Here is a 27,968-nt window from a genome sequence, read left to right as displayed (position 1 = left end):
TATGGTAGTAATTATATTCATAACATCATTCAATTCATACATATAAAGCTATCTTATTCGAAGGTTTAAACTTGTAATCACTAGAACATAGTTTAGTTAATTCTAAACTTGTTCGCAAACAAAAGTTAATCCTTCTAACTTGACTTTTAAAATCAACTAAACACATGTTCTATATCTATATGATATGCTAACTTAATGATTTAAAACCTGGAAACACGAAAAAACACCGTAAAACCGGATTTACGCCGTCGTAGTAACACCGCGGGCTGTTTTGGGTTAGTTAATTAAAAACTATGATAAACTTTGATTTAAAAGTTGTTATTCTGAGAAAATGATTTTTATTATGAACATGAAACTATATCCAAAAATTATGGTTAAACTCAAAGTGAAAGTATGTTTTCTAAAATGATCATCTAGACGTCGTTCTTTCGACTGAAATGACTACCTTTACAAAAACGACTTGTAACTTATTTTTCTGACTATAAATCTATACTTTTTCTGTTTAGATTCATAAAATAGAGTTCAATATGAAACCATAGCAATTTGATTCACTCAAAACGGATTTAAAATGAAGAAGTTATGGGTAAAACAAGATTGGATAATTTTTCTCATTTTAGCTACGTGAAAATTGGTAACAAATCTATTCCAACCATAACTTAATCAACTTGTATTGTATATTATGTAATCTTGAGATACCATAGACACGTATACAATGTCTCGACCTATCATGTCGACACATCTATATATATTTCGGAACAACCATAGACACTCTATATGTGAATGTTGGAGTTAGCTATACAGGGTTGAGGTTGATTCCAAAATATATATAGTTTGAGTTGTGATCAATACTGAGATACTTATACACTGGGTCGTGGATTGATTCAAGATAATATTTATAGATTTATTTCTGTACATCTAACTGTGGACAACTAGTTGTAGGTTACTAACGAGGACAGCTGACTTAATAAACTTAAAACATCAAAATATATTAAAAGTGTTGTAAATATATTTTGAACATACTTTGATATATATGTATATATTGTTATAGGTTCGTGAATCAACCAGTGGCCAAGTCTTACTTCCCGACGAAGTAAAAATCTGTGAAAGTGAGTTATAGTCCCACTTTTAAAATCTAATATTTTTGGGATGAGAATACATGCAGGTTTTATAAATGATTTACAAAATAGACACAAGTACGTGAAACTACATTCTATGGTTGAATTATCGAAATCGAATATGCCCCTTTTTATTAAGTCTGGTAATCTAAGAATTAGGGAACAGACACCCTAATTGACGTGAATCCTAAAGATAGATCTATTGGGCCTAACAAACCCCATCCAAAGTACCGGATGCTTTAGTACTTCGAAATTTATATCATATCCGAAGGGTGTCCCGGAATGATGGGGATATTCTTATATATATGCATCTTGTTAATGTCGGTTACCAGGTGTTCACCATATGAATGATTTTTATCTCTATGTATGGGATGTGTATTGAAATATGAAATCTTGTGGTCTATTATTATGATTTGATATATATAGGTTAAACCTATAACTCACCAACATTTTTGTTGACGTTTTAAGCATGTTTATTCTCAGGTGATTATTAAGAGCTTTCGTTGTCGCATACTTAAATAAGGACGAGATTTGGAGTCCATGCTTGTATGATATTGTGTAAAAACTGCATTCAAGAAACTTATTTTGTTGTAACATATTTGTATTGTAAACCATTATGTAATGGTCGTGTGTAAACAGGATATTTTAGATTATCATTATTTGATAATCTACGTAAAGCTTTTTAAACCTTTATTGATGAAATAAAGGTTATGGTTTATTTTAAAATGAATGCAGTCTTTGAAAAACGTCTCATATAGAGGTCAAAACCTCGCAACGAAATCAATTAATATGGAACGTTTTTAATCAATAAGAACGGGACATTTCAACTAACGAGGACAGCTGACTTAATAAACTTAAAACATCAAAATGTATTAAAAGTGTTGTAAATATATTTTGAACATACTTTGATATATATGTACATATTTGTTATAGGTTCGTGAATCGACCAGTGGCCAAGTCTTACTTCCCGACGAAGTAAAAATATGTGAAAGTGAGTTATAGTCCCACTTTTAAAATCTAATATTTTGGGATGAGAATACATGCAGGTTTTATAAATGATTTACAAAATAGACACAAGTACGTGAAACTACATTCTATGGTTGAATTATCGAAATTGAATATGCCCCTTTTTATTAAGTTTGGTAATCTAAGAATTAGGGAACAGACACTCTAATTGACGCGAATCCTAAAGATAGATCTATTGGGCCTAACAAACTCCATCTAAAGTACCAGATGCTTTAGTACTTCGAAATTTATATCATATCCGAAGGGTGTCCCGGAATGATGGGGATATTCTTATATATGCATCTTGTTAATGTCGGTTACCAAGTGTTCACCATATGAATGATTTTTATCTCTATGTATGGGATGTATATTGAAATATGAAATCTTGTGGTCTATTGTTACGATTTGATATATATAGGTTAAACCTATAACTCACCAACATTTTTGTTGACATTTAAAGCATGTTTATTCTCAGGTGAATATTAAGAGCTTCCGCTGTTGCATACTAAAATAAGGACAAGATTTGGAGTTCACGTTTGTATGATATTATGTAAAAACTGCATTCAAGAAACATATGTTGTAATGGTCGTGTGTAAACAGTATATTTTAGATTATCATTATTTGATAATCTACGTAATGCTTTTAAAACCTTTATTGATAAAATAAAGGTTATGGTTGTTTTAAAAATGAATGCAGTCTTTGAAAAACGTCTCATATAGAGGTCAAAACCTCGCAACGAAATAAATTAATATGGAACGTTTATAATCAATATGAACGGGACATTTCACAGGTATTCTGATCAGTTTCAGAAAGCAGTAAACAGTGTGTTCCGGTGGGTTCTTGGTGCTTGACGTTCATCACGGTTCTCATCCTTGATGCATATAGCTTCAAGTGTACAACTTCTTGATGTGTTTATATCACCTTTACCAAGTTTTGACCATCATAACACAAATGTAAGTCTAAGATAAGTAGCACAACTCAATTAAGTGTTGCAAGTAGTTTGATGAACCAAAGTTACATCAAGATCTTAGATCCGACACATACATGAACTCTAAAAGTAATATTGAACTACAAACTTAAAAGTAAACTAACTAATCAAGATCTTAAGTTGTAGAACATAGTTCTTAGTTAGATCTTGAAGATCCAAGACCCAAAAGTCTAGATCTAAAGTTATTAAGTTAAATCCTAAGTAATAAAACTCGAATCTTTACTTTAATGAAACCATAAGCTATAAAACTTAGATTTTCATCTTGTAAAGTGTATGTAAGCTTACAAGCTTTTGTTTATAACAAAATAAGTAGACCATAAGCTATAGAAACTTAGATCTTTCATAAGTATATGAAGTTATAACTAGAAAGTTATACTTCCATGTTCTTGAAATTATAAAGTTAACTTTTGTTTCAAGAAGTATGAGATCAAGATTAACTTGTAATACTTGACCAACAACAACCAAAATCACGAATTGATATATGTACAAAATGAAGAAATAAACTAAATAAACAAGTAACTAGTTCATGGTTGTTCATACTTTAAAGATTCAAGCCAAGGCTTTGATCTTTAAGAAAGTAAACTTTAAGTTTACAACATGAACTTCAAGCATGATTTTACAACATGAACTTTCTTTCTTTAAAACATTAAGTGTTGAACCATAAACTAGTAAGTTTAGGTTCTTGTGTGTTCTTGTAAATACAAGATAATATGAAGAATTAAACTAGAAAGTTTGATTCTTATTAACTAGTAAGTAAACAACAACAAGTAAGTAAACAATAATCAAAGACAAGTAACTCAAACAAGCAAAGATGATGATGATGAGAGTGTGTATGTGCTACGGTTTTGCAAAGGAGAAAAGAAGAGAGAAAGTCTTGAAAGAAACTCACAAATTGGAGAGAAAACTTGAGAGGAAATGAGAAGTATTTTGTGTGTGTAAAATGAAATGAGAACTAGTGAATGAGTAATAAGGAAAATTGAAAAAGAACTCTCCCTTTACACCATGTAGGCCAACGGTTAGGGGATCAAAGGAGGGAAGGGAAAAGTCCACAAGTTTCTTCATGTATTTGGCTCAAAAAGATGGTAATAAGGGGTGTTTGCATGGGAACAAGGTGTAAGTAAACTTGTAACTAGATTCCATATGCCTAATTAATCTAGTTAAGTTCAAATGTAATACTTACATGAAAGATGGGCCAACTAATCCATTTAAGTGTGTAGGGTGGGCTTCTAAGCCCATTAGCATTAATAAAAGCCCAAGTTCAAGTAATTAACAAATAAATCCAACAAAGCCCAAGTAATTAACTAGTAACTTTAGTTAATTAAAAATGATTAATAAAAATCAATCATGAATGTAAATAATATCTGAATATATTATTCGTGAAAAGTTCGTGTGTCACAAAGACGTGTCGGGCATTCAAAAGTCATGGACGGTAACAAGTAAATGTAATAAAATACATTCATTAAATCACAAGTATTAATAATAAATATTAATAAGTAAACGTTGGAAAATCCAGGGTCGTTACAGTAAAAATAAAAATATTTATAATACACACAATTAGGGTCTACTGAAAACGAAATTAATATAAAATCAATAAAAAATCATAAATCAAATTCCACAATTCACGATTCAAGATAATAATATTTGAAAAAAACTACATACCTGATCCGAAATCATCGAAAGAAAAGATGATAAGGATTGCTGAAATCGAAAGAATACTGATAACCGGATCGTTCGATTGACGATGAAAACGTAACTGGTAATATGAAACCATCTTCTTGACAGTAATCGAAGCCCTAATTTCTCAATAGTATGCAGTTGTCGATGGTATGCAGAAATCACTGCCCTAATCGAAGCCCTAAGATCTTGACGATGGTACCCGAGATGATCAGATGATATTGATGGTGATGGTGGTTTTCTAGGGTTTTCCAATTTTGAGAAACAGAAAGAGTGTGAACGTGATTGAATCGTCATTTTGATTTAATCCGTTGTTTTTGGGACACGTGTCATTTTCTTATAATTAGTTAAAATAATTCGAAATTAGGAGAAAAAAGGATTAGCTGAGGATGAATGTGGTTGCGACACGTGGACTTACACTACCGGATTAGTAATATAGAAGATATGTGGAATTGCGTTCATATGGAGTAGTACTTATTATTATGTGTTTTACATGACAAGAGTTAATTTGTAGAAGTTTGGATCTGTCTCGATTGAATTTAGATGATTACTTGCATTGAATTTTGTGGTGGGTTTATCTCGTTGGAGAACTTATTGTATTTTGCGAGAAATTACCCGGTATGCCTTTTTCTATTTTAATATATCTGATAGTTTTTGATAATTTTTAGTAATCAATTATAGTTTTGTTTTTTAATTTAGTTGTTGGTTTTATGTTTTTTCTAATTTAGGGTTTGAATTTTGGGGAAGAACAAGTTCAACATAAATTAGATTTAGATACAGATGAGGAAGATGGGGAAAAAGATAATTTTACCCTCACATGCAAGGCACATGTCAAGAGTTAATGGACTTTTTTAACGAAAATTTGACGGAGGGAAAAAAAACTTGGTATTTAATTAGCAAATAAACTTATGATAAAGTAATTAGTTTATTATTTATTTCTTAGTAAAAAATTGTACCGGAACATTTTTATTAAAAAATTTAAGAATAAAGTAATACAAAGATGACTACAAATCGATACTTATAGTCAACAACCACATACAACAAAGAGCCGGGAGCAACCAACTCAAACCAAAAAACATTAACACCACATAAACTAATTTTCCAATACATCTTTGTGTGCTTGACGTGTTCTGAAATCCTCCATCTGATAGATCAGTTTCAGCCTTGCAGTCGACATAATCACCTCCGATAATTGATCAAATCTAATTTTCTTCTCAAACAAACGATTATTGTGCTTCCGTCAAATGAAATAAGATGATGTTGCAAATACAATTTCGCAACAATGACCTTGACTAGACTTTTAGCAACAATTAGACTAATAAAACTATAAACGACTTTTCGCTCATAACTGCAAGAGAGGAAGCTTAATACGCTGAAGTAGCACTTACACACGAGCAACATAACAACAATTGAAAAATAGATGATCGTGATAGTTTGTTTCCCACAAACACAATAGACACCCCACCTTGTAACCCAAAGTTGCTTGTCATTCCCACCCGCATGGAGTCTATCTCGTGTTATTGGTTTTTCACCCATGAAAAGTTGCACAACATACGAGTGACGAGGGATGCACTAGGAATACCAAACAAGCAATGACCTTTGAACATTCATTGGTTTAGGTCTCACTATTTCCTATGTCGTATGAACGAAGAACTTGGACAAATTGACATCTCCTTTCCTTCCAAAGCTATAGATATGATTCATTAGATAAAACAAGAAGTGGTACACTATGTATTATTATTATTATTATACTACTAAAACAAACCCAATGTGGTGTTGTTTTCGTTTAGTTACTTGTGTAATATTAAGAGCCACATTCACTCACCTTTTAAATGTTATTGAGTTGTGGTTTTAGGAGCCACAATTTTAATTTTTTATTTTTTGAAAATAGTACGGTATTTGTTTTTTCTTTTTTTAACTTGTTATTTGTGTTTCATTTTTCGTATTTATTTGTAGCATATAGATATAGAAATAGATATAGATTATTATATTATTTAAAATGTGTTTGGTTATTCATTTAACAACTTAATATTATATATATATATAATTACTTTAGTTATATATATATATATATATATATATATATATTTTATATATATATATATATATATATATATATATATATATATATATATATATATATATATATATAACTAAAGTAAGTGATAGAATTGACACATATCTCCAATGAAAGCTCCTTTTTTAACGGCGGTTAGAAGTCATTGATGGAGTTCGAAGATGATGTCGGAATCCACCCACCAAATCATTTCCTAGTACGAACATTACAGTTTTACCGCCTCTCAGACGGAAACCCTCACGGCGAATCCATACGGACATCATTTGTGGTAAAAACTTCTCGGGTGAGGCTCAAACGCAAGACGTTCGCAACCTCTGAGGCCATGAAATGGGCGGGAAACCACAAGGGAAATATTTTGCAGCTCATGGGGATCGAACCGCCAACCTCTCTTATAAGATGTCGGGTCATCACCAATACACAAACACTTTGAGGTTGAAAGCTCATTCTTTTAGACCTTAAATTCTTCAATTCTCTAATTGACACCGCAAAATAAAGGTTTTTTTTAGGACCTTGTGGACAAGAAAAAGCTTCATCCTTCTACGGCTATTTTGGTTGGAGACGTGTCCTCCAATGTTTTGAATTATAGTATTGAGAATCAATTTAGGAAAGAAAAAAAAAGCAGGAGACGGTAAATGGCAAGTTGAAAAAGGCGGGGGCCCAAAGGATGATCGGGTTGTTTCGGCTCTTCATTGTTATAATTTCATTTGTTTGGTTTTGATAATTTGTTTCGGTTAGGCTTTTATTTTATTCATGTTTAGCTCAATTTAGTTTGATTGGAATTGAGGTTTTTATGTGCTAGTTCAGTGGAAGGTTATGTTATAGATACTTTCTATTCATTTGTATCTTTCTAGGTATAAGTCTTTCCGATTTTTATGTTGTATTTTTTGATCGAGTTAACCTTTTTGCTATGTAAAAAATCGAAAATAAAATAAAAAGAATTATTTATTATTTACCTGTTATTTTGGACCGTTATTTTGGACCGTCTAATCCACCAAACCCAACTACCAGCCACCCTTCTTTCTCACACTCCCAAATCTCCATTTCCTGGTTTGTTTCAATATTAAAAAGCTACATACACAAATCATGTATCGACATATCCAATTAAAAATCACTAAAACAATTAAATATTTACGCCAAATCACTCCATCCTCCTATATATATACCACACCTATTTGTTTATTCTTCGCACCTCATTTAAACCTACTACTCACACATTTGACGTGTTTCAACAAATTCTTACATTCTCAAGGTAATAATACTAAACCCTTACACACTTCAATATCTGTATCTATCTATATATCTTTCTGTTGTATAAAATGATCCGGTAGTTATTGATTTCAGCTCTATTTATGATTTAATTAGTTTCATTTTGTACATTTGTAGTTCAGTTTGATCTGATACAGATTACAGATCTGGTAGGGTTCTATGTTAGATGAACTGATTTACTGATTCGCCTGTGAGTTAGGATCCAATTGAAACTAAGCTGATTATATTTAATTCATAAAATGTTATGCGTATTTCAGAATTTAGTGGGACCTACTTGTGATATACCTTATGCTTTAGTGCTTGTACATCGAATTCCTGCCCATGACATCTGAATTAAACAATTCAGATTTTATATCCATAAGTTTAGAACATTGTTTAGCTGATTTGTTTAAGCATTTGTAGCTGAATGGACCGAATAGTGTACTACTGCATGCAGTTTAGCCCACACTAGAGTATTTTTACTCTTGTGTACGCGACCTAACCGGCCACCACAAGATTTGAACCTGAGACCTGTCAGGACCCGGACTAGAACCACTGGGCTTTCAGTGATGCTTTATATTTAAGTATTATTATTGATGTCGTTATATTATTATTTTTTGGGTTAAGGCTACTCAAGGGCCATATACTTTTTATTTTGTTCCAATGTAGTCCATATACCCAAAAAATACTATTATAGGCTATAAACTTTAAAAAAATGTGTTAATGTAAACCGTTGACCTGATAAATAAGGTTGATCGATTTTGTAGGTTGATATTCAAAAAAGTATAATTTTTTTTTTGTTCCAATGTAAGCTTTATACAAAAAAAGTACTAATGTAGTTCACATACTTTTAAAAAGTGTATCGATGTAGGTCACATATTTTCAAAAAGTGTATCGATGTAAACAAAAGGTGACCTGTTTAGCCGGTAACATGTTACCTTTTGTTTACATCGATACACTTTTTCAAAGTTTATGGCCTATAATAGTATTTTTTTGGGTATATGGATTACATCGGGACAAAACAAAAAGTATATGACCCTTTAATAGCCTTAACCCTTATTTTTTTAACATAACATAAGCCTACAAATCTACGTTAAAAAAAGACTTTAGGCCATGTTTGTTTATCACATCAAAATTTTCACATCATAAGTTCTTTTTATATGCTAATGGTAGGAGGCCAGATTTGACTTTTCCATTAAGTAAAACGGATTCTCTTTGAACACATCTAAATTGACAAATTACACTTAATTATAAAAGCATAATGAAACTTTGATATCGTGACAGCGTAATAATAAAACACACTTTATACTCTCGTAAATATTCCAAAGTTTGTTTGTTTTGGTCATTTTCACCAAATTTTCTTTTTAATCATCACCACACAAGTTGTTAGTTTTGTTTGGTGTCATACTATATCATTAACCCGTCATTATCAAAGTCTTTATTTTAAAACATTTAAGATTGTTGTATATTCAAGAATTACAAATTACTCATTACTTATTCTCGTTAATTTATTTTTTATAAGAAGTTTTTTACTTTTTTGCTTATTTACAGGTAATTTGGGAGAGCAACAATGGCTACAGGGCAGCTGTTCTCCCGTACGACACAAGCATTGTTCTACAACTATAAGCAATTACCAATTCAACGGATGCTTGATTTCGACTTCCTCTGTGGTATGCAAAGTTACTGTTATACCCTTGTAAGCTCTAACTTTTTGACCACCAAATTTGATGCAAAGTTTAAATCATATAGGAAGGGAAACACCTTCAGTTGCTGGAATCATTAACCCTGGTGCTGAGGGATTTCAGAAACTATTCTTTGGCCAAGAAGAGATTGCCATTCCAGTTCACCCAACGTATGTTATATTTCTACCTCTTTATATCTTTCATCTTGATACAATAATTATTGACTTAAAGTGTTGACTTTACATGGCCGAAAACAATTTTTTTTGTTGTTATTTAATCCTACGTTGGTTTTGCAGTGTTGAAGCAGCTTGTGCTGCTCATCCCACTGCTGATGTATTTATCAATTTTGCATCATACAGAAGGTCAGTTCTAGGTCCTTTTCTGGTTTTTGAATTATATCAATGCATTTAATCATTGTCATCGTTACAAAAGACTGGATTTTGCTTCCACACGATTCCTTTTTTTTTGGTTCTTTATTAAGGGTTTTTTTTATTTTTATTTTTTTAAAAAAAAAATTGATATGTTGGAGCATTTTACGAAGACTATTAGCGCTGTTATGCTTTAATTTTTTGTTTATTAGAATCCTATTATTATTTTACAGTGCTGCAGCTTCATCCAATCTTGCTCTAAAACAGCCTACAATCAGAGTTGTGGCTATTATTGCTGAGGGTGTTCCTGAATCTGACACCAAGGAATTGATTGCATACGCAAGATCAAACAACAAGGTAAGAAACTTCCGGGACCCGCATTCTAAATTAGTTTAGCAAAACTAAAAGATCCGCCCGCCAGGTGGACTAACCAATAATTTCTAATATATGTTCTTTTGCAGGTTGTTATTGGCCCTGCGACTGTTGGTGGTATCCAAGCTGGAGCATTCAAGATTGGTGACACTGCAGGGACGATTGACAACATAATACAATGCAAACTTTACAGGCCTGGATGTGTTGGATTTGTCTCTAAATCTGTATGTAGACATTCTTGATCTTCCGTATTATTCTTGAACCAAATTCTAACTAGAATAAAGAATTCATTGATAATCACTGTTTACTTCTTCGAAAGTGATGAAGGAAAATGACATTCGCTTTGGCTAAACTGCAGGGTGGCATGTCAAATGAGTTGTACAATACAATTGCCCGCGTGACGGATGGAATTTATGAAGGTATCTAAACATGAACACTCTAGCTCACAAACACTTCAAAGAAGCAAAATGGGTGGGCCGATTTGGTTGGATAGGGTTTCTGTTGGTCTATCCGAAAACATTTGTTGTCAACTTTTATCCAAATTATTAAAAAAAGTTTGAAGTAAACATAATTACCACCTCCACTGATACTCCTTACGGTAAAAATCACAACACGTTATCTATTTTAGGATCTCCTAATTTCTTTTTAGAAATTTCAACATTATCTACCTCTTGATGCCTTTCACAATCTTTACAAAATGTTAATCAGAGTATGCAAGCGATTCCATTTTTTTAACTATAGTACGGCCTGTTAAGGAAAAGTGATTTATAACATATACATTGAGTTGCAACTTTCATACGATCTATGAAAAATATGTAAATGTATATTTCGATCTCGATACTGAAATTTTTATTTTGTAGGTATTGCTATTGGAGGAGATGTTTTTCCCGGTTCTACTCTTTCTGATCATGTTTTGCGGTTCAACAACATTCCTCAGGTACCTTGCGATTCAACTAGAAAATGTAGTAGAGTACTAGTGCATACCCACTTATGCTATAAGCAAATTAAATTTTTCAGTGATGATAACAAACTCAATTATACGTTTACGTATTCAATTTATCACAAATGTACACACATTTTTTTTAATGTTCTTATTCGGTCTACTTCAGGTGAAAATGATTGTTGTTCTAGGGGAACTAGGTGGTCGAGATGAGTACTCTTTAATTGAAGCCCTTAAAGCCGGAAAGATCAATAAACCAGTTTGTGCTTGGGTCAGCGGAACTTGTGCCCGTCTCTTTAAGTCCGAAGTTCAATTTGGGCATGCGGTGAGTGGTTTACTTTATTTCTTTTACCTTTGTTTAAAGGGTAGAACATTAATTTACTTCATTAATCTGATGTATTATATAATAGTTAACTTGGGAATAATGTTTCAGGGGGCCAAAAGTGGTGGTGAAATGGAGTCTGCACAAGCTAAAAACCAAGCACTTAAAGACGCTGGAGCCATTGTCCCGACATCATATGAAGCATTTGAAACTTCGATTAAAGAAACATTTCAGAAGTTGGTATGTTTTCACACCTTCGTTACCAAGGGTGTCAATTTTGACTTGCTTATGGGTGAACGGTACAATTCGGGCTATACTTTGTCTGTTACGGGTCAAATTGTTTTTTTTTTTTTTTTGTTTTTTTGTGTGGCTAAAACGGATACACGCTCCCATCCATCAACTGCGTCAAACTGGTTGATCCACTGCCCATTTCTGATTCTTACCAAAAAAACTACCCGTCTAAACTAGTTGACCCATCTCCCAACCTTTGACCCGTCTATTTTCCCACCTTTATGCATTACAGACGGTTCATATTATGCTATGTGTGTCCACTAACATACGTTTTCGGGTTATCTGATAGACCGATGAGGGAAAAATTAGTCCCGTTAACGAGATCAAGCCACCACAAATCCCGGAGGATCTTAACAGTGCCATTAAGAGTGGAAAAGTACGCGCACCAACTCATATTATTTCAACCATCTCTGATGACAGAGGTAAATTACTAAATTGCCATTGACTTATCATTATTTTGACCCAGTGGGAAATGTGGTAAACTGGTAATGATTAACATTCTTATTATCAATTGTTCAGGTGAAGAACCATGCTATGCTGGTGTCCCAATGTCTTCAATTGTCGAAAAAGGAATGGGCGTTGGTGATGTCATCTCACTTTTGTGGTTCAAACGTAGTCTTCCCCGCTACTGCACACAATTCATCGAGGTTTGTTGTTATCGAAATTTGTGTGTTTTGATTGCATGTTTTGATCACTATATTCAGTTAGCAAAAATAGTTATTTAATGTAATTCTTTTCAGCTGTAGTCTCACAATATATTTAACCTTTCATCAGATATGCATCATGCTATGTGCTGATCACGGGCCATGTGTATCCGGTGCTCACAACACAATTGTAACTGCTAGGGCAGGAAAAGATCTTGTATCCAGCCTTGTTTCTGGTATCCAAAATTTAAAAAATAACAACTTTCTTAACCAAATTGTATGATGTACAGTATCGATTAATTCGTTTATTAAATCAGGTTTGTTGACTATCGGTCCACGTTTCGGTGGTGCCATCGATGATGCCGCTCGGTACTTCAAGGAAGCTTATGACAGGGTGAGTTGTCAAATGTTCATATGTGTATGTGTGTGTGTGTTTTTTTTTTTAAACACAATTGTTTATGTATTAATAATATCCAAATTCTTACTTTAGTATCTTAAACATGTTGGTTGTCTTCACAGAAACTTTCACCATACGAGTTCGTTGAAAGCATGAAAAAGAAGGGCATTCGTGTACCCGGAATTGGTCACAGGTACAATAATAGTTTATTTTATTTTTTATTTTTATTTTTTATTTTTTATTTTTTTTAAGAAAGCTATATATACTAGAGTTTCTTCTTGTGAAAACAGAATCAAGAGAGGCGATAACAGAGATAAGAGAGTGGAGTTATTACAACTATTTGCTCGAACTAATTTCCCGTCAACAAAGTACATGGAATACGCTGTCGAAGTAGAAACTTACACTCTCTCGAAAGCAAACAACTTAGTGATGAATGTTGATGGTGCCATTGGTACACTTTTTTTAGATCTTCTTGCTGGTAGTGGAATGTTCACCAAACAAGAAATCGACGAAATTGTCTCGATTGGTTATCTTAATGGTCTCTTTGTATTGGCCCGTTCCATTGGTTTGATCGGGTAAGTTGAGTTGATGTTTACATTTTAGTCACATACAAAACGAACATACAGAATACATATACATATAAGTAAAAAAAGAGAGGGTAAAACATACCCTCTCAAGGGCGAAAACAGTAAGGGGCAGGGGTGCTCGCTCCCAGTGGATTTAAAATTTTCAGGCCTAAAGTTTTGGAATTTTTTTATTTTGCCCCCAATGGATTTTTCTCTCGCCCAAAAGTCTCCGTATTTTGCCCAAAAGCCACCATATTTTTGCTTGGAAAAGTTGCACTGAATGTGAACGGGTTAAAAAAAAAAAATTCGCCCCCAGTGAAAAAAAATTCTGCTTTCGCCACCGCCTATGGTGGCCCCACACTGACCGGTCCCATGGTCAACATGTGAGAGGAAAATCGAGTAACCCATGCTTAAAGGGACATGTGGCTGGGATTAAACCCATGACCTCCGCTTTTATCATGCATGAACTCCGTTTTATACTGAATACATATAAGTCAAAGGGTTGAAATGTTAATGTTGGATATTTGAAATCATTTTTTGAACTGAGTGTAACTATTGAAACATGAATGCTAATGGTTCGAAATTTGTAGGCATACGTTCGACCAGAAGAGATTGAAGCAGCCACTATATCGTCACCCATGGGAAGACGTTCTTTACACCAAGTAATTTTCGTGTTGTACACGCCGTTGTTGGCCTCTGTTTCTTAGTCGGAAACAGAATGTGTTTGCCTTTTTGTGTATTTGTATCATCTAGCTCAAAGCTTATTGACGTATTGGTCATATGTCAATTGTTACGTAATTCAGTCATATATCAGAATTTTAGAAGAAATGGCATATTTGTGGAAGCTCATTATTCAATTTGGTATGATTTGTTTTTTGTAGTTGCTAATGAAATCTTTCTACGTCGCATAAACGCCATCTTTTTGACATGCTATGAGTTTCGGGTGCAGTTGTGTCAATAAGAAGCAATAACTTGTATGATTGTATCTAGCAAGTTAACCAACTCAATTTACTAGCTAATACCGTTCAAAAGAAAAAAAAAAATTAATAAGACTAACTGATAATAGGTCAATGTGTTTAAGTAGATAACACGTTATCCTAAAAAACTGAAAAATATCATAAAATCTTATCCTTGAAAATCTGATCTTTTCGTAGGCAACATGCACCACACACAAACTAACACGCACCGTGTGTGGTGCAAGTTGCGAGAATGTATGATCGTAGCAGGTAAGACGAGTCAACCATGAAGGCACCACACATTGATCGGTACACACCTTGCGTGGTGCGTGGTGAGTGGTAGGGATGACAATGGATGTTTCATCCATGGACATCCACCCGATCCGATCTATTTATAATGGATATGGACGATGTACATGTACGATTAACGGAAATGGATATGGATATGGATGATCTAAATATTTCGTGGATCGGATGTGGATGACAACTTATCATTCACGGATATATCCATTATCACCAGAAATACATCTATATATACATATATACGTACTAAAATATAAGCGTTTGCATCTATATATTGATATACATATACATGTAACCTACAAATTCGTAAATTATTAACGAAAATAAGAGTTGTGATAGTCACAATTATTAAATTGTTACTAACGATATTCACCGTTACGTATTTAGATAAGTTAAAACTTATATTTACATATATTATAACGTATTTTGTTCATTTTAATTCACAATCGGCGACAAATTACAATCAAACCATGTGTAACAAATCAAAAACATAAAGATTAAATATTTACATTTGTTATAATCTATGTTAAATTGATAAAATCGTCGTTAGATTAACATTACATTTGATATCCAACGGATATCCATTAACCCGCTTAATCCATCGGATATGGATATGGACGGATGAACTGAAATTAAATGGATATGGATATGGATATGGATATGGATGGGAAAAAATTAAATGGATATGGATGTGGATATGACATCATCCGATCCATATCCGATCCATTGCCATCCCTAGTGAGTGGTCAAGGGGCATATTGCAAATGCAAAAATTTAGATGTATTATATTAAACAGCTTGAGATTTAGAAGGCATTTTGTCCAATTTTTCTTAACAGAATCAGCTTGGGACCAGTTAAAAGTACAAAATTTACCCATTATGGACCAGGCCGGCATAGACTTGGGGCCATCCTCCTTTTATATGAATCGCTTTTGTTATTGGGTAGTGAATAGTGATATCTTCATCATCGTTTTCACTTCATCCACATATATTATACATTAACATGTTGTATCACTGTTGCAAAACACCCCGTTTCGAGCCGTTGCGACGGTTTGGTGACTAGCCCGTCCCGTCTCGAAGAAAACCGTCTAATATGACAGTCAACAGTCAAAATTCGGGTCAAAGTTGAAAATAATCAAGTTAAAGTCTCTCAAAATTCGTAAAAGCCAGAAAGTCGGTAAAATAGGTCAAATTTTTCGTATTTAGTTTGAATTTTCAGTATTATACTAACGATTGGCGATAGCGATTATTGGTACAAATCAGTCAATTATAGTTTTGTGACGCCCCGTACAAAACCATCGTGTACGATTCGTCAACAACAGGATCTTTACACGGCCAAGTACTACATGCTGTTTGAAAACCAGTTTTGCATTCATAAAAGATAACGTTTACAAAAGATAACGTGACACAAAGGTCGTTACAAAGTCATTATTTGAAAATAACATAAACTACGAATGCAAAGGAAAAGTTCCATGATTGAGATATCTCTAAGTAATGCAGCGGAATTCTAGCACAGCAGGTCCTTAACAGCAAGTTTAACACCAAGACAGCAAGTCTAAACAGCGAAAGCAACAACGTCTAAGCACCTGAGAAATACATGCTAAAAAAGTCAACACGAATGTTGGTGAGCTATAGTTGTTTGTAATCAGTAATGTAATGTAGGCCACGAGATTTCAGTGCTTCAACCAGCAGTTTAAATCAGTAATTCAAATCAATATGATAATGTATATGCTTATCCGTGGGCACTTGGTAACTAACTTAACGTTTATAACCCCCTAAAAGTACACTTGGCGAGTGCGTATGTTTACGAAGTATTAACACCCGTTAAATGCTAGCGCGACTAGCCCGAGTGGGGATGTCAAACCCTATGGATCCATATCTAAGATTCGCGTTCACCGGTTCAAAAACCAATGACTAAACGTTACCGAGCTAAGGGGAAAGTTTATGGCGTTGTATAACCCACACATATATAAAGTTTAAGTACTCGTGCCTAGTATGTAAAACGTAAAAAGCGCATGTATTCTCAGTCCCAAAATAATTAAAGTAAAAAGGGATGCTATAACTCACAGTGATAAGAGCAGTAAAGTCGATAATGAAAGTATGCAAGTAGTAAGTCGGTCCGAAAGGTCGTCAACCTAAGTCAAAGGTTACTAGGTCAGTATGTTATCCTCATAAGTTCTAATAGTGCATGAAATAAGTTTAAGTGTCACCATCATCATCGTTCATCATCATAAAAGCTAAGTAAGTTTGACAAGAATAGAGATCGAAACAATAGGCTGACTTCGGTCAGCTGCTACTACCTCTTCGTAAATCGAAAAGACGCGTAATCAGTGGCTATGGCTCCGTATATGAGTCCCCTAGTTGCTGACCAATTTCCAGAACCAAACTCGTCTTCGTTTGACCGTGGTGACGGTTTAAGTGCGAGTAGGTCAGAAATTTCAGCACAACGTTAATAGGGTGTAATGACTTATTTGAATAACCCGGTCGAATCTATCGCTGTGGTGTATTACATTTTCATGAAAGGGATCTTTCCCGAAGCCTGGTAGAATTTGCTGTGAATGAGCCGTCTGATATAGAACAATCAAGTATATGTAAAGATATAGCACTAGCTTCTACAAGCTTCCATTTTCGTACCCTCAAGTCTGTAAATGCCGTATCCTATTTATCTTCTTCAATAGAAACCGAACTCGAAAAGTACAATGTTTTCCCCTCTAAAATGAAACCTACTTCAATGGATGAGGAAAAAGCAAGTGTTTATGTACAGTTATCAACTCTTGCTAAACATCCTTTTCAGTTTTTATCTGGTTATCTATCTATCAGACATGATCAATGGAGTTCTATAAATTGCATTCCAATTACCCAAGACGCATCTGCCAGTGCGTATCAAATAATGTCTTACTTATTACTGGATGAAAATATCGCTAAGTCTACTAATCTCTTTCCCTCCAATGATGGGGAAATCAAAGATATTTATCTGGATATCCTAGAAGCACTTAAATCTTATATTTCTGATAAGAAGAAATACACATTGGATGAGAACGACGAATTCTCACTGGTTGAGGACCACGAATTCTCCTCGACAATTAACAAGCTTTTAGATCGAAAGATAGTGAAAAGCATCTTCATGCCAATAATCTATGGTAAGACGGTTATTAGCACTACCCAAGATATAAAGAAGAGTATTCTCTCTCAATTCCTTAGTCATGAAGAGTGCTTTTCTGTTGCTCAACTGTGCTTTGATTTTTGGAGAGAGAAATTCCAAAACATGGACTGTCTTATTCGTTTGATCAGTTGTATAGGTTGGCTCATATCTTCTAGTGACCGTGCAGTACTGTATGAAGTTGATAACTTTATAACAATACAAGACTATATGAAAATGGTTCCAATTAACATATCGATATATGATCAAATTAGTAAGAAGAGACGTCAAGTACCTCTTAGAGTACCTTCTGATAAGAGAGACAAGAGGAAGACAGAGGTTGCTACCTTCGTCAACTTTATCCATCAGAAGGATGCTCATATAGCTATGACTGTGGTCGAACACCTTCAGATGTTAAAAGCACCTATCTATACTGTTCACGATAACTTTATAACTACCCCTGCTTATAGCAGCAAACTTCCTCTGATTTAAAGCTCTGCTATGAAAAGTTTGGGTTCTCCCCTTGAGATCATAAACCAATTTCTTTATTGTAATCTGGTTCAACACCTTCCTATGAAGGATGAGTTCCCTATGGATTTGAGTGATGTAATACCAAGTGATACTCTTAAGCGTATCTTGGATCTGAATCTACCTTCCAATATGAACAAGACTAAAGTGAAGAAAAAAGTTTGGGATGACAGGATCCAAACTATAGTGGACTCTTACTATCAATATACATTATTAGTGTGCGGAGAGTATTCAAGCCCTGAGGAAGCTAGTATGAATCATAGATTGAAATGGCTCAATTTCTGTGATCAGATGACTGCTAAATCTGGGATTCCTTATTACAGTGTGCATTATTGAAATGAAGATGAAAATGAAAATGCAAATCAAAATGCTGACAACCAGCATGAAACCAATGTTTTCAAAAACTCACAGCATACGGTATTACACTATGGACCAAGTTCCAACTGAAATATTATTGAATCGCGTCTTTAATACTGTTGAAAGTACATCTGTGCAGGATCTGCATCAAAGTTTGATCATAGCAACTCATAACTTCAGAGAACCAGAACCTTTGATTAACGATGTCGATCTTCATACTCTCTTAATAATGGATCTATTAAACCAGTTTGCTTACCCTTCAATCACTACTGGTTACGCTAAATTTGGTATTTTAATTACCATAAGGCGATCTTACAGAGAGGAGATCACATTTTCGATTGGTCCTGCTATCCCTTTAACTGACGATAGTGGGTGTTTACTTTCCAAAAGTGTGGTCTATTCTAATATCTATAAATTAATCACTAAACAAGCAGAAATTGATGATGGGGATCAACTTGTTCGAGTCACGATTAGAGTCTATCTAGACCAGGATAAAAAGAAGAAAAGGCCTTCCCTAGATGAAGAAGATAGATATAACTTACTTAATGAAATTATTGAAGTGGGAATTGTTGATACCAATGATATAATAGCAATGAAAATCCAGCATAATAAGCGTAGATATCTTAAAAATATAAGCCCGATAGATGTAAAAGATCAAAATCTTAGACCTTTCATTGTATCTGATCTCGAGACCTTACTGGATAAGAATCAGTTTCATAAGCCTTATGCAGCTGGTCTCTTGATGGTTTTCCCAGGTAAAGAAATCCAGAATTGGATGATCGAAACCTGGTATAGCGAAGATTACTCTATACTATATCCTGAAGACTTTGAAAAACGGAGTAAGAAAGTACTTATTGACTTGGTATTAAGGATCACTGCTCTTGTTAAAAAGAACAAGGAAGTCCAAACTATTTACTTCCACAACTTTTCTAGATTCGATGGTATTATCTTGCTAAAGCACCTTGCGTGTAATCACAAGGACTTCCATCTAAAACCTCTTATGAGGAATCATAGGCTTTACGAGTTAGCAGTCTATTCAGGTAAAAAGATGTTATTCCGCTTCAGGGACTCATTGAATCTACTCCATGGTTCACTTAATGATCTGGCTAAGAGTCTCTGTCCTGATTTTGGTACGAAGGGTTCTATCAACTATGACGAAGTTACCGTGGATAAGCTTCCAGCTATGAAAGATGAATATATAGACTATATGAAACATGACATCTATCTATTAGGTGGTGTGATGCAAAAAGCACAAGAGATCTATAGTAATCTGTATAAAGTGGACATTGAGAGTAAAATCACCCTTTCAGCACTGTCACTGAGCATCTTTCGTATGAAATACTTCGATGACTCTCATTTTAGTATCCACATCCCTAACAGAAATGAAGACCAATTTATACGACATGGATACTACGGGGGTCACACGGATGCGTACAAGCCACATGGCAAGGACCTATACTTTTACGATGTAAACTCTCTCTATCCATTTATCATGAAGGAATTCCCAATGCCACATGGTGCGCCTGTCTGGTAAGGAAATCTTCAAGAGAAGGACTTAGATAACAAGTTTGGGTTTATTGAGGCATATGTGGTATGTCCGAAAACTATCAAGAATCCATTTCTACCCTATCGAGACAAGAACGGGCTTCTCCTTTTTCCAACAGGAAAGTTTGTGGGTGTATACTTTAGCGAAGAATTGAAGTTTGCTAGAGAGATTGGATACACTGTGATTCCACTCTCTGGTTACCTCTTTGAGAAGAAGGAAAGCCCTTTCAGTAACTTTGTAAGCAATCTCTTTGAAAGCAGGTTAGAAGCTAAGAAGTCTGGGAATGATGCGTTGTCTTATGTGTACACAATCCTTATGAATTCGCTCTATGGTAGATTTGGCATTAACCCTCAGAGCACAAAAACTGAGGTCTGTGAAAGGACCCGTCCTAATCCATCCGGATGAAGTCCGTATCGATTATAAACGATTCACAATAGTTGATTTCATCGCGAGGTACTTGACCTCTATATGATACATTTTACAAACATTGCATTCGTTTTTGAAAAGACAATATTTCATTACATCGAAAGTTGACGGCATGCATACCATTTCATAATATATCTAACTATAATCGACTTAATAATAATCTTGATGAACTCAATGACTCGAATGCAACGTCTTTTGAAATATGTCATGAATGACTTCAAGTAATATCTTTAAAATGAACAAATGCACAGCGGAAGATTTCTTTCGTACCTGAGAATAAACATGCTTTAAAGTGTCAACCAAAAGGTTGGTGAGTTCATTAGTTTAACATAAATAATCATTTCATAATTTTAATAGACCACAAGATTTCATATTTCTATTTCTCATAAACATACGTCCCATGCATAGAGACAAAAATATCATTCATATGGTGAACACCTGGTAACCGACATTAACTAGATACATATAAGAATATCCCCTATCATTCCGGGATCCTCCTTCGGACATGATATAAATTTCGAAGTACTAAAGCATCCGGTACTTTGGATGGGGTTTGTTAGGCCCAATAGATCTATCTTTAGGATTCGCGTCAATTAGGGTGTCTGTTCCCTAATTCTTAGATTACCAGACTTAATAAAAAGGGGCATATTCGATTTCGATAATTCAACCATAGAATGTAGTTTCACGTACTTGTGTCTATTTCGTAAAACATTTATAAAAGTTGCGCATGTATTCTCAGCCCAAAAATATAAAGGGTAAAAAGGCAAATGAAACTCACGCATATAAATATTGTAAAACAGTTAATAAAACATTTGCATGTATTCTCAGCCCAAAAATGTAAAGAGTAAAAAGGGGTAAATGAAACTCACGCATATAAATATTGTAAACAGTTAACAAAGCATTTGCATGTATTCTCAGCCCAAAAAATGTAAAGAGTAAAAAGGGCAAATGAAACTCACGCATATAAATATTGTAAAACAGTTAATAAAACATTTGCATGTATTCTCAGCCCAAAAATGTAAAGAATAAAAAGGGGTAAATGAAACTCACGCATATAAATATTGTAAACAGTTAACAAAGCATTTGCATGTATTCTCAGCCCAAAAAATGTAAAGAGTAAAAAGGGCAAATGAAACTCACAATACTGTATTTTGTAGTAAAAATACATATGACGACATTGAACAATGCAGGGTTGACCTCGGATTCATGAACCTATATCAGTTATATATATATTAACACACGTAATCGAAATCGAACAAATTTATGTATTATACTTGGTGATATAATTATTATATTTATTAATTTGTAGGTTTCCTGAATAATTTAGTTAGATATATTTACTTTTTTTTTTTACATTAGATAGATAATTATTATTTATTATGAAAATACAATATAGTTATATATTCAATCTATTTTGATATAATTAATATTTATTTGTTATAATATTAATAATAGGAATAATATCAACAATAACGATACTTATAACAATAATAATATTGATAATACTAATAAAAATGTTAATATCGATAAAAATGATATTAATAATAAAATTTATGAAATTTTTAATAATAATAATATTAATAATAATAATAATAATAATAATAATAATAATAATAATAATAATAATAATAATAATAATAAAAGTAATTGTGTATACCCTTAAAGCTTTGTCAAAAAAAAATGCTCCAGACATGACTCGAACCAGTGACCTCCCGTTCACACCCCAACACTCCAACCATTGCTCTATCCATTCCATCCTAATTTATTTGGTACATAAACTCTTTTACTCAATTCGTGTAATAGTTTTGCAGACCCAACAACATAAATATCAACGTGGCCCAACAACTAAACCAGTCTCCGGCCCAACTATTTAATTGACGAGCCCAAAGAGCATTATGATCAAGCCCTAATGAATTGATTTAGCCTGTTAAGTTGAGGGGTTCATTTTTCACAGTTTTTTTTTAATCGGATATAATCAGTAACCTAATCAATTTGCAGACCATCGCCACTATGATATCTGTATTATCATCCTCCTTGTTTCATCAATCAAAAAAAAATTTAAATTCGTAACTTCGAGTTGATGAAGATCTCCACTCTCTGAATCCGATGTTGCTGCTCGACATCAAACCGTAAGCTTGAATCCTCAACATCTTCATAATAATTGTCACTACAAATCGATTTAGATAAGGAGTTCCTGATCAGAAACTCGAGATCCTATACCTCATCAGGTTGGATGAACAGCAATTTATTGGGGAATCAAATCGTATTCTTCGTTCTAAATTAAATACGATTTGATCTCTGAATGAATTGATAACGAATTGAAGAAAAGTAAAGGTGTAGATTTGTTCTAAATCTATTCGTGATTGTATCAGTGACTTTTCAAATCCAAACGTGAAGAATTGAATCCGAAATCGAAGGTCAAAGTTTGTAAAAAGAATCAAACAAATTTTGATTCTTCAAAATTGAAAAAGGTATGATTTATCAGATTATGATTCTGTTTATTAAGTATTCTATAGATAATTATGAAGCATATTTCATGTGTAGATTGATGCTAGAAAGTAATTAAAATTATAAGTAAATTTTTGAACCTTTTGAAGATAACCGTCGAGTTCTTGATTGTCATTCTTAGAATTATTTCGTAAATTCAGGAGGTTTTGTACTGGTATTGTGTTGATTTTTGAGTAGAGGTATGCCACAATTGATAGCGATAGGGAATGGTTTAACTGCAATGGATTAAGTTGATGATTGAAACTATAAACATAAAATAAGTTTTAATTATGATGACGATGGTGCAGGTTGTGGACTGAACAGATGGTGACCACACTGGATCGAGTGGCATTTGGAATTGCAGTTGATTATATGATTAGATTGTGGTGGTTTTTCGTTGATGGTTTTGTTAGTGATCGATTGGATCAAGAACCCCTAAAGTCTCGATGGTTTTGTGATGGTGTGTTGTCGATGAGTGGTAAGAAGCAGCACAATAGTTATGTTTGTTGGTTTGATGTTGCAGTCTGAGATTGAAGAGTTGTTATCGACTGTTATTAGCAGCAACTTGTAGGAGTTCTTAGGTGTCTTTTTGAGTCAAAAGGTAGCCAGCAAGATGCAGTTTATAATTGACATAAATGATGATAATTGAATGGTTGGTTGTAGTGGATAAGGAAAAGGGTTGATTGGTGTTTTGTAAATAAGCAGGATCGACCAAATATTTCATCAGTGCTATGAAAATAATAAAAAAATAAATAAAGCAATTTGTGAAAGGAATGGGTTCGTACAATTTGACATCGATATGTAACAACTTGAGATAAAAAAAAAACAAAAATGGGTCACAGTAGATTGAGATATAAAGTTGATTCCTATTTCTATATATATATTTAGTATTTATAAATAAATAAATATAATAATAATAATAATAATGAAAATCATGATAATATTGATAATGATATAATGATAATACTATTTATAATAGTGTTAATATTATTATTATTAATGTTAATAATATTGGTGATAATAATACCACAACTAATTTTATATAACAAATTTGCATCAATAGTTTATATGTTAATAACATTAATATTAATATTAATATTAATATTAATACTGAAAGAAATAACAATATTATTATAATATCTATCTATATAGTTAACTCTAATATGTTATTAATGATGTGCTATTTATTTTATATAATATCATAATTGAATATTTAATATTTATATAGTTTATACATGTTACAATATATTAATTATTAATAGAAATATTACATATATATATATTTATATAGATTCATATTAATATTATATATCTAATTATATATGCTCATTGTAATAATAATTTAATTATTTTATTTGTTATCTTATCTTTTTAAGTCGAATTGATTAATGTATACTTATTAGTTTAAATTATTTTATATACTTTTATGCATATACATACATATGTATATATTTACACATTGGTTCATGAATCGTTGGGAATGGTCAAAGGTTAACTGGATATATTAAAACAGTTCAAAATCTTGCGATTCAACATTACAGACTTTGCTTATCGTGTCGGAAACATATAAAGATTAAAGTTTAAATTTGGTCGAAAATTCCCGGGTCGTCACAGTACCTACCCGTTAAAGAAATTTCGTCCCGAAATTTGAGTGAGGTGGTCATGACTAACAGTAAAAATGTTTTCATGGCAAATATGAGTTGATAAATTGAGTTTTATCATTATTGACTAATATAGATAAAACTATTCGATTAGATGAAGTGTACGAATGAAGCTGTCACAACAGATTGTGATAGAGATTTAACTTTTGACGTAGTCACGGTGGAAACTAGAAAATAAGGTGCGTCTTAGCTTTTGACATTGTTTTGGTTGAATTCCGGAATTTAAGGGATTTCAAAGAAAATCTTCGAAATCTAAAAGATATGATTCTTCGGTAGATGAGGAAGTTAGGATCTCTTTAATTAAATGCGATGATCTGCCTTGATTGCTCTGTCTGATATTTCCACTATAAATTTATCTTTTCCATTCCATTAGTTTCCACCACTTCTATACCTTCTTTCTCAGTTCATATATCTAAAAGATTATAATAATGCTTAATCCGGTTCTAATCCTTGTTCTTATTCTGACTATCGCAATGATCATTCTTCTTTTCCAACTCCCACCGGAAGAATCTGTTTATTTCTACTATGGTCTAGGGATTATTGTATTTATAATTCTCCCGTGTCTTTATATTGCTATACGCACTGATATCCACAGTTTGTAATTTCGGTGGTGTTGTTGGGCTTGATATTTTTCTTATATATCGGAGCTTCATGCTCTTGTTTTCTCTTCCCGACTTTAAATCAAGCGAATAATGGTCCAGAATTTGTAGATATAGAGTTCTAAATAATTATAATGTTCTAAGCAGGGTGAAACGTGATAGCACGATTTGATTTTCAAATTTATCAAAAATACAGATGATAGAACTATCGAGAACATATTCTTCTTGATATGTTCGGAGGTTATGTAGAATGAAAGAGTTATGTAACATGACACATGATGATGGTATAATCTACTGTGAACCATCATCAGGTTTCATTAGAAACTCAGCATGACTTACTGTAATATAATCACGTTGATCAAGTGTCATTATATTATACTAACTCATGCATCAATTCCCAACACTACTTCCAAAAACATTCATATTTTAAGCTCGAAAGTTTACAGAATATAGAATCTAACAGTTTCTATATGATATAACATTGATAACACGAATAGATTATTGATTTCAGATAAGAATAATTATGAAAATATCTTCAGAAATATGGAGGATATTTATAATGAAAGATACGATGATATCTTGGAATTTCTAATATCGATGGATGGTGAAGCAGATTTATCCGTAAGGGTTTAGATTCGGAAGCGAGGTATTCGCTAAATATTTCATCAGAAACGGAATCATTTGGATTCTTTGTAGTCAAACTTATTCTTTGTGATTTGTTCACGGCTTCCTTCATAGTTTCGCATAATCCGCTTTTCGATACTAAATTTTCCATTGAATGTTTCCAACATAATGATACACAGGACGCACGAAGAGGTATATAATTTCGGACGAGAATATTTATGAAATTATCCTCAGAAATATCGAAGATATTGATGATGATATTTTGGAATTTCTAAGTTCGACGGTTGATGGAGAAAGATTTTCCGCAAGATTTTAACATGACCTCGGAGCAAGATATTCTCTAAAGATTTCAACGGATCCAGAATTACCTGAATCCTTTGAATATAGGATTTGGTCCTTGTATTTGTTCTTGGTCTCCTTCATGGGTAACTCAATCTGTTTTACAATACCCAATTTTCTGTCGAGCGTTCCTAACACTCCTTTCTTTATCATCAAACTTTTGTCTGTTTAGATCATCTACCATTTTTCTGTTTCCTCTGCATTTAATGCTATGATATCTGAATCATCGGTTATTAATCCGAGGTGGTTTCAGGAGAATTTTGTTTTTAGATGATTAAACGCTGATGGTAATATGATGGAATATGAAAGGTTACCTGGTAACAATAAAAGAGCACGCGTATATATAAACGTTATAATAAGGTTGTTTCGTACGAAAAGTCGAAGTTGACTTGTTGGAGCTGTGACAAAATTGGCTAATTTTGAAAAGGGATGGCAAAGTTGTTTTTGTTAATAAATGCCAAAGGATCTGACGCGGCTACGTGTTGAACTTTTACTCAATTTCCGAGAGTTTCTCAGGTGCATAATTATATGCATAACTCTTTCTTTCCGTAGATGAAGTGCGGTTGATTCATCCTATCGATTGAGGTGTTTTTAAGAATCATGAAAGGTTTGAACGCAGAATGTAGTCGTGAAGATACAAATGATGTTTAAGACGAAATCAAGTGGCAACTTGAAGAATTGTTTAGTTTCATATATTATAATCAATATTTTAATTCATTTTAACTGTCCAATGTTATTAGTCCACAGTCGATAGTCCACAGTAACAGTTCAATAATTCATATATAGTTTAATATACAATATTCGAATTAATTAATATGTGTCGTGACCCGTATACATCTCAGACTCGATCACAACTCAAAGTATATATATTATTATAGAATCAACCTCAACCCTGTATAGAGAACTCGATCATTACTGCATATAGAGTGTCTATGGTGATTCCAAATAATATATATAGATGTGTCGATATGATATGTCAAAACTTTGTATACGTGTCCCGATATTTAAAGTGCATAAAATAAATAACAGAAATTAAATGACGATAAATAAAGTGCGTAAAGTAAATAACAGAAATTAAATAACGATAAATAAAATTGCGAGAATTAAAATTGCGATGAAATAAATTGCGATAAATAAAATGTAATATGGAATTAACAGTTAGCTAGGAACAGTTAGCTAGGATTTTGTTAGCGTGGTTTCTTAACAAAATTTCATATTGTCAATTAGTCGGTTTCTAATCAATTTTTATTGTGTCCATTATTTCTTCATTATGCCACTTGTTGGATTCTGATAGATCAAAATCCAAATATGAAATTGA

At 33.1% G+C, this 27,968-nt stretch overlaps 3 protein-coding genes across 3 annotated transcripts; all 3 read left to right on the top strand.

Moving 5' to 3' along the window:
* The first annotated feature begins 7,912 nt into the window (after positions 1 to 7,912).
* Positions 7,913 to 14,565, top strand: LOC139850613 (ATP-citrate synthase beta chain protein 2-like). The gene is made up of 17 exons (XM_071840169.1): positions 7,913 to 8,108; positions 9,656 to 9,774; positions 9,854 to 9,956; positions 10,083 to 10,148; positions 10,388 to 10,511; positions 10,616 to 10,750; positions 10,885 to 10,945; positions 11,387 to 11,463; positions 11,636 to 11,791; positions 11,900 to 12,028; positions 12,369 to 12,501; positions 12,599 to 12,726; positions 12,854 to 12,959; positions 13,041 to 13,117; positions 13,243 to 13,313; positions 13,411 to 13,695; positions 14,277 to 14,565. The coding sequence occupies exons 2-17, from the start codon at positions 9,675 to 9,677 to the stop codon at positions 14,350 to 14,352; spliced, it is 1,827 nt and encodes a 608-aa protein (XP_071696270.1). The 5' UTR covers positions 7,913 to 8,108; positions 9,656 to 9,674; the 3' UTR covers positions 14,353 to 14,565.
* A 3,095-nt stretch (positions 14,566 to 17,660) lies between these two features.
* On the top strand, positions 17,661 to 18,575 carry LOC139848798 (probable DNA-directed RNA polymerase). Its single transcript, XM_071838493.1, has one exon. The coding sequence runs from the start codon at positions 17,661 to 17,663 to the stop codon at positions 18,573 to 18,575; it is 915 nt and encodes a 304-aa protein (XP_071694594.1).
* Positions 18,576 to 19,038: 463 nt separating this feature from the next.
* LOC139848797 (DNA polymerase-like) lies at positions 19,039 to 23,955 on the top strand. Its single transcript, XM_071838492.1, has 4 exons — positions 19,039 to 20,498; positions 20,658 to 20,883; positions 23,485 to 23,498; positions 23,736 to 23,955. Exons 1-4 carry the CDS (start codon positions 19,039 to 19,041, stop codon positions 23,953 to 23,955), a joined length of 1,920 nt encoding a protein of 639 aa, XP_071694593.1.
* Positions 23,956 to 27,968: the final 4,013 nt, after the last annotated feature.

This window comes from Rutidosis leptorrhynchoides, chromosome 5 (genome assembly GCF_046630445.1).
Source record: "Rutidosis leptorrhynchoides isolate AG116_Rl617_1_P2 chromosome 5, CSIRO_AGI_Rlap_v1, whole genome shotgun sequence".
Classification (NCBI taxonomy): domain Eukaryota; kingdom Viridiplantae; phylum Streptophyta; class Magnoliopsida; order Asterales; family Asteraceae; genus Rutidosis; species Rutidosis leptorrhynchoides.
Note: the sequence above shows the minus strand (reverse complement) of the source record. Positions and strands in the feature narration are given on the sequence as shown.